Source organism: Pocillopora damicornis, chromosome 1 (genome assembly GCF_964200805.1).
Source record: "Pocillopora damicornis chromosome 1, jaPocDami1.2, whole genome shotgun sequence".
Taxonomy (NCBI): Eukaryota; Metazoa; Cnidaria; class Anthozoa; order Scleractinia; family Pocilloporidae; genus Pocillopora; species Pocillopora damicornis.
This window is the reverse complement of record NC_142670.1, coordinates 13,600,001-13,616,466: the sequence shown is the minus strand read 5'-3', so window position 1 is coordinate 13,616,466 and position 16,466 is coordinate 13,600,001. Positions and strand designations below refer to the sequence as shown.

Below are 16,466 nucleotides of genomic sequence, written 5' to 3'. Positions count from 1 at the left end.
TCAAAGAGTGACCAGGAAAGTTGCGGTACAATGTGTACGTAGTAAGCTCGCCTGACAGAAAGTCTTCAGACAGCTTATATCATTACAGAAAAAACAAAGTGTAACGTTTGTTCACAAACTGGTTGACTCATCTCACCTTGCTGATTTCATTTTTCCTCGAGGTTTCCCTTCTGAATACTTGAACTAGGTTTTCCTCTACTTTGGTCACATTACCTCTTTATAGGCCACAATAAATATTTTATTTTTTCTTTTACTATGAGAATCGATTTACCCTCGAAAAAAAAGATGTCATTTTACGCTAGTGGTCCTTTACCTCTCTACGATGACCTTTTTCTCTGTCTTCAAACTGGCCGCTGGGATGAGTTTCTGCTTCCCGCTCTTTATTATCACTTGACAAAGCGTTCAACCGTTTGCGCGTGTGCGGATATTTCGTTTTCAAGCTGTCAAAGTCAATGGTAAATTACTGGGGTAACAAAGTATCCGTAGTTGAATAAACTTCGTGTTCAAAAAAATCTGTATTTTTCTTTTGTCAAACTTTTGTTGTTTCCTGTCATTGACTCAATTCTTTCCTTAGATTTTGCGTCAGACAGGTTGCTTTGTATTTTCTACTTTACCATTTTGCGCGGGGAATTTCCAGCCAAAATTGTTCCACTTGTGTGTTTCAAAAGAGATTAACTGTTTCCGTGCACAGTATCCCCATTTAGGTATGTTTTTTTCCTTCTCTTTTCTTTTCTTTTTTTTTTTTGGGGGGGGGGGGAGGGGGAGGAAGACTTAAAAAAAGAGCTAACATGTGCTGTCAGTGTTTTGGAAAGCTCAGTTTTTAGTTTTTTACCCATGGGTCAATTCTCTGTTGATCGTCGCTTTTAGACCGTTGTTTGTAGAGATCAAAAAGTACGCTTTACGTCGAGCGATAGCATAGACGGTTGAGTATACATGTCAAAAGTAATTTTTGAAAGAAGATGGTGAAGGAATGGCGACAAAAAGTTTCGTCTGTTTCTTCTTTACCTTGGGGTAGCACCGACGAGGGGTAGTTTTCGTTTGCTGGTACTCCACAAGCACTAAATGGAGCAATTTTTTGTAAATATCTTGCCACTGATGAGATGATTGCTGACATTCTAACGAGGCCTTTCCCTAAGCACCGCTTCGAGAAACTAATCTTCAGGTCGTGAAGCTACGTTTTAATTATCTAATTTAGATGGACCTACATACAAACATAATACACTCTGAAGGAAACTGGCAAAAAATTCTTTCTACTTGATCGCCTTTACATTTTTGTTGCCTCCTCTATGTTACCATCCTTTATCAAGTTTTTCTTTATTTTAAGCGTGAAATTCAATTATAAAGAAAAGAACACATTTAATGCGTATACGTGCGAAGCATTTCAGCCATTTGCCAATGATCACGGGGTAATGTAGACTACAGTCCCGATCTTTCAGTCTAATTCTCGAGTATATGATCTATTCCTTTCACCATTTATCTATTTCCTCTCTCTTTAGAAGTCACAGGCTCGCATTGGTTCCATTAGATAATGATATTCTTCGTCCTCTTTTGAGAAACCCGCCATAACCCTATCAAGCCGCTGAAACAATTCATACCCTCTTTTCTCTAATTTCCGAAGATGAGAGTTAGCGACATCCTCTTGAAATCGAACTTTCTTCCTTTTTTTACCTTTGCAGTGTTCGTCATGGCTCATTCTTCCCAGTGTTTTCAAGAATTTGCTAATTCCATCGAAAAATGATTTTCCTCTTGAGTATTTCGGCTGTTTTTCTCCTGGTTCTTGGCCTGTTTTTCCCCTCAAAGCTTTGATGGCCTCACTGATTTGGTCAAAGTTGATTTTTGAACTCTTCTTGGAATCAAGGGTAATGCTTCTATCTACTGCTTTTTTCTCTTCCGTGTTTGATGCTTGGGAGACTTTCAGTTGTCTCAGTCTACTGCTGACAGTATCGAAAAATGTGTTCCGTTCTTTTGAGCCTTTGCAACGAACCTCATCAACGAGCTCGTGCAACTCACTTTCGTTCGCGGTATCCTTTGCATCCAGAAGTGCATCGTTTATTACGCCGCTGAAAAAGTTCATGCAGATAATTGTTAGGATGAAAAGAATAGCAAAGACAAATATCTTAGCGCATGTGCTGTTTACCTCTGCTAATTCACTGATTGGTCTGGCTTTCACTCTTCCAAGAGTCAGTTCGAGTTGGAAATAAGCTGCTTTTAGCACAGAGGAGTAGCGCTCAGATCCAGTACCAAACATCAATACACCGGCGTGAAGAAATGCCACGAAGAGAATCAATAGGACAATGCTAAAGGATGAAAGAGATTGTGCAGATATCGTCAATGCTTTGGAGAATACAGCAACATGTTTATTGAAGCGAATGACTCGCAAGAGTTTTGCAGTGACGATAAACATCAGGATTCCAAGTACAACATTTTCTGCTTCATGCCAAATGATAGCCTTTTTGAAACTTATATTTGCATAACTGTTTTCTTTTAACCTTGCCCATGTTGAAGAGACTATGATTTGTCGTTTTATGTACAAAACCACGGCCAACACGGAGAAAACAACCTGGGACATCTCCACCCAATTCCACAGGGACTGGAAATACCGGGAACGGTGATTGTAAAGCTTGAAGCATTCTCTTCCCAAAAACAGCAGAACGGATACAGCGTATAGTAAAATGCAAATCAAATAGAACTGATATGAAGCTGTGTTTTTAGGATCAAGAGAAAGAGTGCCAGTTTGTACCAAAGCTTCTTTGAGTCCTGATGCCTCAACTTCGTAAAAGTATGTGGCAACACCTAAAATATTCACCGACGGGTTAAACACGGAAAACTGTGCAAGAACCATCCGGGTTTGCCTGCCAAGCCAACCGTTGTTTTGCAAAGTGGTTACGGCTTTGAACCCCGTATGGTTCTTGTACCCGAGGTCTGCTACAAATCCTCCTCCACGATAAAACGAGAACTGTCCCCACTCTGACCCGCTATCACTTTCTTCCGCATTTTGATATCGCCATGGCTTCGGGCAAAGTCGAAATAAATCTGCGTCTCTTGTAGAGTTGTTGACAAACCTCCAGCCCGGTTCATAGAAAGCGGTCTTGTCTTCGTTTGTTTCCGAATATCCTTCGTAACATTCTTGGAAAGTTGTCTTCATGTATTTTAACACGTTGCATGGTGCTGTAAGTTTAATAAAAAAAGGGACATTTATTAGAAAGTTTGTTTTGGAACTAATTCAATATACAGGTATAGCACATCTCCCATATTCTTTATCGTATAGGTAAATTTAGTTAAAAACCGGATATTCACTTGTGCCCGTTTTCTCTCTTTAAAAGGTGTATAGACCAATACAAAATTAAGTAGAATATCAAAATCTTGACAACGTATGCCTAACACTTTGACAGAAATTATATTTTCTGGGCGTCTCCTTTAGGGTGAGTTAGACTTAAAAGTAAATAAAAGAAAGGACTTACTCGATTTCACTCTCAGTTGCCTTAATTGAGCCATCCCGACGAGAAGAGAGCGTTTATTACCAATGTACATTGTTTTTTTCTCTTCCTGACCGTTGTACCATCTACCGGAAAACACTCCAGGAATGAAAACTTCCCGCAGCCAGCTCCAGTACTTCCTGTCATCTGCCATCTGAGTTCAATAAAAATTAATACGTTACTTAGAATTTGTGACTGCATCACCTTTCGTATCGCTAATTATGGATATGATCTTTAAAACGGACTAAATAAAAAGAAAGTCAAGAATGGGAGATGTGTTGGTCGGATTTCACGGACTGGGATGGAGGCATGACTCGCTGGTAGATCAGGAACATTTAGAAACAGGTAAGGGAGCCAAGCCATTAGGATGCAAAGTCTGACAAGAATTGATACAGATTCTAACCAAAATTCGAAATGTGATCATAACAGTTGTTCTATACACAACCCACGGACTTGAAAAGTAGCAATAATTCCCGATAAAGAAAAGAGGTGTTTACGCTTTGGAGGATATGTTTATGTCGTGAAAATAGATTTCAAATAGGGTTTGGCAATCCAGAATCAATCGTTGGGTAATATCAGTCTTTTAACGATTTCTCCAAACACAATAAATGTTACTCACATTGTTAAAATTGGGCAGTCCATCTCGGATTGATCTGGTCATTAAGTAGCGATGGTCATTTCTGTTTCCATAGCACACTACCATTAACAAGAAAACGAAAACCAAGTAGATACCCAACTCTGTGAAATAACGTGACAGGTTCTGTTTCTTGGCCTGGCGTTTCCTCATCTTTTCTACTTCCGCTAATTTCAACGTCCACAGCCTTTGTTTTGAGCAACCGCTTTCAACTTGATTAGAGTCTTCACATGCAGGTACCGTTGATCTCTTCGCCTTCATCTTGATAATGGCCGCCAAAACTACAGCTGTACAGAACACTTTAACTGGTTCCATGATTGTGACATCTTGAGCAAAGGAGATAAGCATTGAGGACAGCCACTGCTCACTGACACTCTTTTCCCAAATCAGGCTATAGAAGATTGTAAACGTAGCAGAAATAGCACAAGAACCGAAAAACAAGAACCAGGCGATACCTTTGATTAAATTAGCCTTATAGCAAGGACTATTGTTACTCGAGGACTTTTTGGATGCTTTTTTAAATAAAAGCACTATTAGTATGTTTATTGGTGCCACAATGAGCGCACTTTCAATACCAGTAACTACTTGTCTCCACGAGAATTTCAGCGGTCCAACTTGAATAGGTTGTTCATATTTGCCTTGGAGCTCATAAAACATCGCGTTTGCAAACATGGATGTCAAAAGCACTGAAAGGCAGCAAGAAACCCGCTGTACTCTTGAAAAGTGACTTCTCTTTGGTTTGGCAGCAACTGACACCCAGATATGTAGCTCCATAAGCCCTCTCCGCCAGCGTTTTGCAACCTCACTGGCAAAGTCCATTTGAGATACCGTTGCTTGAAACATTCGCTCGATACACCCGTCTCCGCGCTCAAGAGCAAACCACTGACTGACCATAAATTTCCAAGACTGATTGGATTGTACGTCCCGAATGAATATTTCCTCTAAAAACCACGAAGGACTGTCACCAAAGTTGTTATGACCAATCTTCACTTCTCGAATCACACCAAGAGATTTGTTAACATACAGTACAAACATGGCCGAGTTACCACGAGAGAAGAACACGTCAATTGAACCAGTCTCTTCTTGGCTGAGCTGAAGAATGCCACTCCTTCCGTCAGAACCGTAAATCTCCATAGCAACTTGAGCTGTTGTACCTGAGTATATCCAGACTCCTGTAGTTATTACTATCTCGTATCCATATGTACTCTCTGGAGAGGATGGCAAATGGACTGGTAAAACGTTCTTAAGAAAAATGATAATACCATTAATGAATCGGTGATTTACTTTTTTTTACTTTTTCCCTTACTTAAAGAAAAAAAAATATATATATTGTTGATATTAAAAAACTTTTTTTTGAGGATACTTAGAAAAATATGAATTCTGCAAGTTTTCAAAGCGTATTAAGTTCTACATAATACAAAATATGTTCAGAACTTACATTTTTAGAGTCTTCTATGTCTGTCTTCCTGACGATAACAAGCACAATCACGTAACTTAAGAAAACCAACGCCACCGCCAAAATAACTCTGATATTTCCAGATTCTGGCAACTTTTGAATCTGCACTTGAACCTTGTCGAAGTCGATAGGATTCGGTTTAACCAAAAGACTTCCCCCGAAGGATGTCAGGTGATCGCAGCTGCAGTTAATAAATCTGTCCAATGCTCCTAAAATCTGGAATTGTCCACAGAGAAAATCACTGTTTCGGTTTTCAGTGCTAATGATGCGTCTTGTCCATTCAAAGGTATTCAAAGGTCGTGATTAGATATGAGAATAATTTTATTTTTTGCGATGGAAGACTACACACGGGCTCGACAAAGTTTTGTCTTCTAGATTTATAGTTGCCAAATAAGCGAAGATGATCACAATGGAGCACTCATTTTTCCACAATTACGTGAAACCCACGAATTCTCTGAAAAGTGTCTGAACTAATTCCACATTATAAAAATTATTCGATAATGTTAACACTTTACACCGACTTACCCGACAGCCTTTTGTTACCCACATCTCAACTTTCGCTGACCAGTATACACAGCTACCGAAGGTCACCCTCAGAGTATAGTTCTGATCGGTTTTGGAATCATAAGCTGGTGTCACAGATGCAGTTTTGCTCATGGGTAGGGTAGGTGGGGGATCTTTGACTTCGACGCAAGAGCGCTTTTGCCGTCCAGCTGTAAAACACGACCTTTTCTTTCTCCTGTGTGGGGTGGTCGTGGTGGCATTATAGCTTTTTACGCCCAGAAAGTATTTTCCAGGATGCCTGGCCAATGTTGCTATTGGGGTAGGTGGGTTCGACGAGCATTCTGGTTGTCTCTCCTTTTTGTCATGCGCACTTGCAGTCCAAACGCACTGTCCATTTTGAGAGATTGTGGCATTGAGATCGTAGTTTCGAGTCGTTGGCCGTTCACCAAATCGCAAGTAAACAAACAGATGTACGGTTGGCTCTTGGGGTTTGACTTCTACCTGTATCAGAGTGTTTTCGTACTTGACAGTTATCTCGTGGAAACGTAAATCGTCATCCGTCGTGAAGTAACATAGCTCCTTGGGCATTGTCCGAGGTTTTGGTGGAATAACGATAACAATGTCTTCTGGTAGACTTGACACTTCCAAGAGCTCGCTTTTATTGTCCTTTAAGTCCAGAAATAGAACCTCAGAGTCGACTCGCTCCTTGGTGCTGTCCCAGGTGTAGGAGTTGAATGACATTGATAGCATCTGCAATAAGAATAAATCAAAACTTTTTGTTGACTTTAAGGTATTGAGGATTAAGAGACATGATAATTATCGCTAACTGACCATAATTATGGAAGCCAAACGAGAAAAGAGTTCAGGATGCCTAACAAAGACTGTACCTTCCAAAGCGTTTGGTCTTGGGTTATCAGACTTTCCGAAGTCATCCACGACCAAATCGATTTTGACGTGCGCTCGTTTCTTATATTGATGTAATCCCTTACCTGGGTGTCGACAAAACTTGTTCTGTTCCTTCCTGTGACAGGCCATGGTGGTAAAATGAAGCTGCCACTTCCACCCTTTATCTGCAGCCCTGCAAGTTTATTCGGACTATGTCGCCCTAATGTCATGTTCAATTGACTCGTGGAGATCGATATCATGTTTTCACCTGGGACTCTCAGGGCTAACAATGCGTCTGCAACTTTTCCCAGCACTTTTAGGGCAGTATTAGCAGACCTCTCACCCTGTAAAATGAAACAAAACATCACGAGCAAACAAGTAAAAATAACAAAAAGAAGCAAAGCTAGACTAACAAAAAGAGCTTAGCAGGGACAATTACAAAACAAAATTAATTTTTTGAGGCACTTGTAAGGTTTGCGACGACCTATTGTAAGTAGCGATAATGGCAACTTTATCGCGTGATTTGACAGCGGCACCAGCTTGACACGCAATGTGTCAGTTAAAAATGAGGGAAGCCGACTTAAGTGCAGCTTGAAGTTTCATATGTAACTAGATTTCGCTGTTAGACTACAACAGCCAACAAAATACCTGCTCTTGGAAGCTTAAGATGGAATCTATTGAAGCCATCTCTGCGGATATCTTTAGCACACTTCGAAGACACCAAACTAAGTTTTCTGCTGATTGAGTGACTAAAGACACGTCAGCAACGTCCTTCAACTGGACGATAGACCTTAAGAAGGTCGTTTGCAAATCGACAGCCGATAACGACAGTTCCTGAAAGTGCGTTATGAACAAACATGGAATTATTCGCTGCTCAGCACAGTACATTTCTATTTCTAGGAGCCCGGGTTTAGAGAGGTATCGTCGCCTTTAAACCATTTTTGTTTAGGTAAAGGAATTCTAAAACGCCTTTTGGCATTTTTTCTCAAACATTTTTAGCCTGTGCATTATAAAACTAAATCAAGACAACCGACAGCGCTGTAGAACTCTAGCTCATGAAAAAAGCAATAAATAATTTTTATGCCGATTGTGGCAATTTTATATCCCTCTACATGTGTGTCATTCTTTATGATAAACGATCGATCTTATTTTACCTACCAATGACTCGGGAGAGACTTTTTCTAAGACTTGAAGGGCAGAACCAATAACGGAGGAGCTTTGAAGCAGGTCTGCAGTGTTGTTTACCTTCACTGACGTAATAGTTTTGATTACAAAGTCTACAACCTTGAAATGCAATGAAGTTCAATCGCATATGCAAGAACCTTCTAGCATGCGAATATACGACAGCACAGGTACACAAACATAAACGTCTACACGAATAATAGAATGCACGAGTACACTACTATACGAGTACATGAGTGCACGAATACACGAATAAATTAGTTCACATAAATACAATTTATCACATAAACTGCAGTGTTACACAGGGATTCCCGGCCCTGAGAAAAGCCGTAATAACACACTTGAAAAAATATCGTATTTTTAACGTGTGTTGATAAAGCCAATCAGCTGCTGACACGTCACTCTCCATTGGCGCCACTCGGTCTGGTTGATTAATTAAAGGCGAAGCCCTCACGATTCTCAATTACAGTTGTTTGTCGGAGCTTTCTCGAATTATGGCGGCTAAAACACTAAAAATCCGTATTGCTGACAGACAGTGAGGTTGAAACTTTCTTAGAAGGGGAAGAAAACCAATATACTAAAAGAAAAACCGAAAGCTACATATTCAGTGGCTTTGGTGTTAGCATTTCTCCCGGCTGAGGATGAAAATCGACAACTGGAAGATTTGCCACCAGCCGATTTTTGCCGTTTACCTGAAAGACCTCTTCTGTCGGGAAGGACAAAGTCAATAAATGAGAATTTTGTAAATTGAAAATTACGACCATTGTTGTTTTTTTAATCATGATTCAACGCATTTTTCCATCTTAGGAGCTAGGGCCGACGTAGTCTACGATTATTATTCGGGGAATGTCGATTCATTTATTTTAATTCATAAATGAAGTCGGCTTTTCTTCTCAGTAAAGAGCTATTGTGTTTGTATGATAAACAAAGTAATTCATGGTTGCTTGTAGATATGGAATTTCTCTTCTCGTGTTCAACTCGACATCTCACTCTTTCGCTGCGCTCACTCGTGAGCTATCGAGTTAAAAGCTCCTAGAAAAATTCCATATCTACGGGAGCATGTATTATTCTCTGTGTATTATTTGTAGTCTACTCAGTGCAGTTGGATTATAAAAGTCATTAGTACTACAATACATTAACACACGTATGTGCAAATACTTGGATACGCAGAGATATCATTATGCTACCACACGAATAGTGCTTCCATGAGATATAAAACATTTGTAATTGCATTTACCTTGATTTTCTTCTCCAAATTCATCTTGGTTTCTTGTGCAACAATTTGAAGGACAGAGTTTGCTAATTGTGCCGCTTTTCCCAAGTCTCCTTTTCTGATGACTTCCTGGATCATGGCCTCCAGGCTTGTGATTTTATCTGGTCTTAGACTCTGGGAAGGTTTAACCTACAGAAAGAGCATCGGTCACTATTGGATAAGTTACATGTTTAGAAAAAGTTTGCTTTTTTACCCTCCGATGGCTAGCTGTCAAAAAATGACGAAATTATGTCAACAAAATTTCCCAACTACATCAATATTACAGAACCTACCAACTTAACTTACCTGTACTGTTAGATTAACAGGAGAGGCAGAAATTCCGAAGTTATCAGTCACAACAACGTTGAATCTCATGGTAAAGTTTTCTGCATTGTTCCCAGGCGGTATCCCAAAGGTAACTATGGAGTTGTTGACGCCATGATATAACACAGTGTACATACCGTTCTCTAGTCTATATTGAAACCGGTAGGACAGAGGGGTGCTGTTACTTGTCCAGTTGATACAGCTCAGATTAAAGTGTGATTCCAAGGAGATGCCACTTGACGGAGTGATCGAGCATGTCCCCCTTGTGGGCGGTAACGCTGTGGAAATGTCGTAGGCTGACATTGCCCATAAACCGTCGTTAGTTGTGATAAATAATGCCAAGCGGTACATATTTCCAGCAGCAAGGGAACCTCCATTTATAACAATGTTGCTTGCATTTAGAGGTGTACTTGTAATGAGTTCTAAATTATATTTTCTTTGCCAAACAGTGGACGTAGTTCCCTCATATCGCTGGTAGAGTATCCACTCATATGAAGAAATTTTGAAGCACTGTAATCCCTTGCATTCGGATCGGACACTAAGTCGTACTGAGGGGCTGATTTTAGGCAGACAATTTATGAAACACCTGAAATAAGGAAAGAATGTCGATTACAAAATGAGAATGTAGATCAATGTAGCGTAACTACGGCCTTGCTTGTTGAGAACAACGGTGGTCATAATAACTGCAACAGAGAAAGAAAGGCAAAATACAGCAGCAATTCGGGCATACAAGACAAGACATCACAAACAAACAACAACAACAACAGCAACAACTTCAACTGAAGCAGAAGCAAGAATAAGAAAAAAGGAAAATAAATAGGGATATCAGTAGCAACAAAAAGAACAAGCAACAGCCACAATGATAGCATCGACAACACGCCAGCTTTCTTACCTTTGATATATTTTAGGGGGATCTCCATTCGAGAAATGGATGACTTGATAAGCGCTAGCATTGCGATAGTCTTTGGTCACAACCAGTCTAGCTACGTAGATATCACTGTGAGAAATAGCCTCTGTATTCAAGTAAACTCGCACGCCAGATGATCTTCTATTATATTGAAAAGCTGACTCGTTTACCGCAATAAAGAAGTCACTCTTCCTTCCCTGCACAGAGGAGTAATTCCTAGTAATCTCACTATAATGCCATGTAAAGTTCATTCCCGATTGGTCACCATGTGCAGCCTCAGGGTCATATGAGAGTGAGCCATCCAATATGATGTTTTCTTTGAGTCCTCGAATCACCTCAGCTCCGCCAGAAATGACTGCAACAAGGTCCTGCGTCTTACCTAAAAGGCGTTGTAACAAAAAGCAAAAGTTTGTTACTTTTTAAACTTAGCTTACTGTTAACCAGAATGGTTCTGCTTTGTCATCAGTGTGCCTCGACAAAGATGAAGTAGCCATTGCAAGACACATTCAGATTGCTTTTCCAAATTTCCAACGCAACTTTTTTCTTTAGATTGGCATATAATAGTAAACAGAACAGAGTTCCTAAGATTTCTGTCATGGAATCATTGTAAAATTACCTCAAGAAATACCCCTTACTCAAAATACTAAAGAGTTTCTCTTGTATACCCGTTTATGTTCGGTTATGAAACTAGCCACAATAGCGTTTTTCAGAAACACGAATTAGACTACTGGATACTGTCTTTCCCACACTTTTAAGACAAAGCCCTCGCTACAGAAAGGGGTGGCGTGAAAGCTGAAAAGATGCCAAGTGAAATCGGAAAAAGCCTAACTTTTGGAAAATAAGCAACCTTCAGTTGTTGATGATGATAATGAAGTCGGTGTTGGTAAAACTGTCATTGTTGTCGATACTGTCCATGTTGGTGATCCTGTGTAGGTTGGTGATGCTGTGTATGTTGGTGATGCTGTGTATATTGGTGATGCTGTCCATGTCGGTGATGCTGTCCATGTTGGTGATGCTGTGTAGGTTGGTGATGCTGTCCATGTTGGTGGTGATACTGTTAATGATTCTTCTGATGACGAAAGGATGAAAAAAAAAGAAATATTAACATTTATCTAATTACTTTGAAAAGCCTTCTCTCTTCTTTGAAACAATACCATACACGTCTTTAATATGAATATGAGACAATTTAAATAAAGGTTAATAGCGACTAATTAGTATTATACAGGAATGGCACACATATTATTCGAAGTAAAAGAAATAAAAATACAAGGTCAACAAGGCTTAGTTAATTCCATGACTAACTTTCACCAAAGAAGGTTGAGAGCCAAACAAAGAGGGCTAACTACGAACTCTCAGCTCGTAAGAACATACAGGTAGATAGGCAACTGCTAAAAGGAAAGCGCTCGGCGAACAGTGTGAAAAAAACAGTGAATAGCCGAATGAAGGAATGAATTTTCGACCTTAAAGAGCTTATTTATACACTTGCAAATAAAAGCGATGGAAAATATGTCAGTATGTTCTCTGACTCTTAAAAAGCTAGCTGTAACAATACCGGAAGCAGAAAAAAAAAAGCCTAGGACGCAAAGAGCGTCGACGCACTTTAAAATTTAGCCTTTTAGCTAAAGATGGGGAGACAAAAGAAAAATTCCGAAAAAAATTCTCAAACTGTCAACTCTCTGAAAGTCAATCAGCGTGCTATCAAAACGTCTTAAACTTATCCCAACACCCGTGACAAACGAATGTAAAATTAGGCAACAACTCTTGCGAGATTATGAACAATTTGCGAGACGCGTACGCCTCTACATCTTTCACGGTCAAAACAAAGAAACGCACCCATTTGGTGTTAAATCAAACTAGATGCCATCGGTTCAGCCCTCTATTGTCCTTGAGAGCTACTTAGAAAGTGTCAAAGCACAACTTGAAGAGGTTACTGTAACTAAGCCAAAACATAATTTTTCACGCAATGAGGTCACAGCTCTACAAGAGTTGAAAAACAACTCTGCTTTAAACCTCAAAAAAGCAGACAAAGGTGCAACAACAGTCATCACAAATAAGACAAAAAGATAGAAGAGGTCAAAATTGCAACGCGACAGCAGAGTAGTAGAATTCACTACAAACCTCTCAGAGCACCATTAGTAAAAAGCACGCGGAAAAGGTTTAATGAGATCATTAACCAAATCGGGGCAAAAACATTGATGACATGACTAAGAAATGGCTTCTAAAACTCCCAATCCGCTCAGAATACCAATATTCTATACGCTCACGAAAATACACAAACTTATACCGGTCTATAGACCTATGATCTCAGGTTGTGACGGCCTTACTGAGAGAACATTAGCCTTTTAGGAGACACTACTCCAGCTTATCGCACAACTATGAAATATCAGAGAACTGAATCACTTTTCTCGATACAACAGTGTTTAAAGGGGAACGATTCGCAAAACATTCCATCTTGGACATTAAAAGCGATTGATGTGTGCTATGCCAGAGGATACTATTGGAATACATCACAAATACCCCGACCATCCCCACTGTTAACACCACTGTGAGAGGAAAAGATTAACAAGTAATGGCTTTTGTCAATTCATTCATTTTGTAGCTTTACTTTTCTAAGAACGTGTTATTTTTTTGTACTTTGTTTGGGCGTAGAGTGGTATTTTGCTCGCAGCAATCAGACTACCGCATTAGGGTATGTATTTCACACCAATCAGACTGCTGCATTAGGGCAGGTATCCCGCACCAATCACATCATAACATTTGGATATCTTGCCCCAATCACAGCGTTTTGGTATTGTTTTCTTTTAAATGATGTTATGGAATCAGAGGGCCGTGCGCAAAGAATTACATTAACCTGAAATTTTGAACTCATTTGATAAATGAAATGGTTCGTGGCCTTCGCAAGAACCTTGTCGATGTAGGTTGAGATTTATCGGGATATGAAAGGTTCGCATTTAACTTGTTGTATCATTTTTAAGTTTAAAAGCATTTTATCCGCTCCTTTTCATAAAACGGCCACTGAAAAAGCTTACTTCCGTCGCCTACTATGAAAACAACGTTCCAAGTCCAATCAAAATATACCCAATCATTGCACTGGATGAACATTTGGTAATTGCTTGGATTGTATTCCACCAATAAAATTCCATTTGGCCTCATTAGATTCACTCCATGTTTACACTTCACGTGTCATTTCATTTTAAACACCCTGCATTTTATCAGATATTCGAACCGCATTATCCAACACTATTGAAAAAAATTCACATGGGACCAATGGCTGCTAAAAGTGAATTTTCCACTCAAGAACAATTTGTTTCAGAAGACGATAATTGGCATGGTTCTCAACCGACAAGAGTCACAAGCTCTTCACAAACAGAAAACCCACTTCACATCATCATGTGTTATCATCTAACAAGGTAATTGGACTGAGACTTCTTTGCAACTGGTATTCACCATCAGTTTCATTACCGTTGTTATTCGTAAAAGTGATATTAAAAGAACCATCTGTAACTTTCCTCTGTTCACAAGGTTGAAGATAGACATGTATATCGTGAAAATGTTCATTGGGATTGTTTCAAACATATTTTAATATGGTAAGTGTAACCTTGATTCTGACTGTCTGAGGGTTTTTATAACTTCTCTCGTGAGTATGACAAACGTGGGCAAATAATATTTTTATTGCCCTTAAGCGCTTCTAGTGCCTTTGAGTTTACTCAAACTAACAATACAAAAAAGGAAAAAAACAACAACATATCAACTCACCCTTAGGGATCTCACAAATATAAGCGTGCTGTTTTTTCCAACTTTCATTATTATGAGTTCCAAACACGCCCCGCTCGCCATTACGGAACCTCTTGTACATGAAAGCTGCGCCGTGTTCAGCACTTGGCTCCCCTTGTCCCCACTTGGAAATAGTCAGCGGTCTTCCACTCACCCAGGTCCAATTCCTGGCCCTTTTTTTTAAACCAATTATCCATTTATTTTCATAGTTCGTAGTGTTTCGCCTTTGAATTTCGTCATTAATTAACCTCCATTCTTCTTGGGTTTCAAAGGAAACTAGGTCCCCTCCTAGACTTGAGCAAGTGTGTCTACTCCAGTACCAGGACTCTCCATCCACCGAAATTATGTACCAAGAGTTTTTAAAAGTTATATTTAGGCATTCTACATGATGATGAAGATGAAAACAAAAATACTAATTATCTTAATGATGAAAAACAAAGTGATAATTATAATAGCATTGATAACATTAAAAGATTATAATCACAATCACAATAAAGGAAAAAATGAATGAGACAGAAAATGGGACTCATTCCCCAATTAATTCTTTTTTTCTTTTTTTACATCATATGTATTTGTTTGATCAGTGTCAATCAACACTATACATCTCTCTTCACTACGGCGTCCGCCACCCTGGCTTGCTTTTGCTGATTAGTTAACTTCACATCAGCTAAGATTATGATTGTAAGGTTATTTGTGAATTCATGTAGTTTTGGTAATCGAGTTTTTGAATATTACTTAGTTCCTCATTGAGCTTACACCTCCCCCACTCCGTCCCATATTCTTCCTCCTCTATCTAATCAGACTTAAAAAACGTAAAATTAAATGTGAATGTAGGCTCCCATAAATGTGCAACTGGAGATACGCATTTAACCGTATACAGTTGTTACGGGCAAAGAGCAAAACTTTAAAGTGCACGCGACAATCTCAAAAGATTATCTGGGTAACGATAATCAATAGGGACATAAAATTTAAAGATAAATTAATTAGGATTAGCTCATGCAGTTTAGAATTTAAAGTCAGTCTTGCAATTAAATTAGGTTGTTTAAACCCGTGATGCCTCCTCCTTAAAGTAACATTTCCTAGATGTCCCTAAATTCCTGAGGTCAAGTCTAACCTTGACTTAAAGGCTACCAGCAATACCTCTCAGGTTATCGCTTACACTTCCGACACGCTTTTTTCCGATAACCTTTCTCAAAAGAACTGCATTTGTAATTTTCTTTTCTCAGAGGGCACGGTAACGAATCCTGGAATCTTATTGGTACTTAATGCGGTCCGGGTTTTCCTATCTCTGCCTACGAGCACGGTATCGCTTGAGCGAGCCGCCGATTACATCTCCTACTTTGTTACCATTTTTTATAAATTTATTTCGTTTTACCGGCTGCGCAGGATATTTAAGCGAATCGTTTTGGAGCAAATCAAGCCGATTGATAATTTATTAATTCTTTCTTTCTCTCTCTTAGATCACTTTGTTTGCCTGTAAGAAATAATTGGTTTTGAGAGGAATATTGGTAGCAAATATGTCAAATATGGGTTAACGCGCGGACTAAAAGCCGCTTGAAATTAAGCTAAACCTTACTAGAAGTAACTCAGAAAGTTAAAACGTGAGGTATTTCTTTGCAATTGAATTCATTAATGGTAATTTCATTCATTATGTATCTGAATTCTCTCAAATAATTTTTTCCTTGGAGAACAGTGAGCGAGGTCTTCTAACTTCAAATACGCTTTCGGTAAGTCTTTGCAGGTCCGTTCAAATTGGACATTAGTACTATAAATTTCGCAACAGTAAACAAAGGAATTCAACGAGAAGAAGCTGCTTTAAAATTCCCCTTTTGATGAAAGACCAGTTCCACGAGAAAACTCCCACAACTTCAAAACATAGATTTCAATTTACTTAAAATTACTTTCCAGTTCAGTTTATTTGCCAAACCAACGCCTTTGTTGTTGTTCATTTGGGGACAAGCGGTTTTTTCTTACACGCTCTCTAATTGATAGGGGTCAAATTGTGACAGATAATTGTTAAAAATTGTTTCAAAGTTTGTTTGAAGGCCTCTTAAATTACCGTTTTCATTACC

At 39.1% G+C, this 16,466-nt stretch overlaps 3 protein-coding genes across 3 annotated transcripts in view; 1 reads left to right on the top strand and 2 right to left on the bottom strand.

Annotated features, from left to right (window-relative positions):
• Nucleotides 1–16,466, top strand: part of LOC149052134 (replication factor C subunit 1-like) — a 231,202-nt gene that overhangs the window by 74,262 nt on the left and 140,474 nt on the right. The gene's annotated exons all lie outside the window — the stretch shown is intronic.
• The window catches only part of LOC149052135 (uncharacterized), a 268,018-nt gene that overhangs the window by 135,491 nt on the left and 116,061 nt on the right, over nucleotides 1–16,466 (bottom strand). The gene's annotated exons all lie outside the window — the stretch shown is intronic.
• LOC149052141 (polycystin-2-like) lies at nucleotides 1,040–4,458 on the bottom strand. Its single transcript, XM_089209355.1, has 3 exons — nucleotides 4,096–4,458; nucleotides 3,462–3,630; nucleotides 1,040–3,168 (listed from the first exon to the last, which is right to left on the bottom strand). Exons 1-3 carry the CDS (start codon nucleotides 4,456–4,458, stop codon nucleotides 1,493–1,495), a joined length of 2,208 nt encoding a protein of 735 aa, XP_089065481.1. The 3' UTR covers nucleotides 1,040–1,492.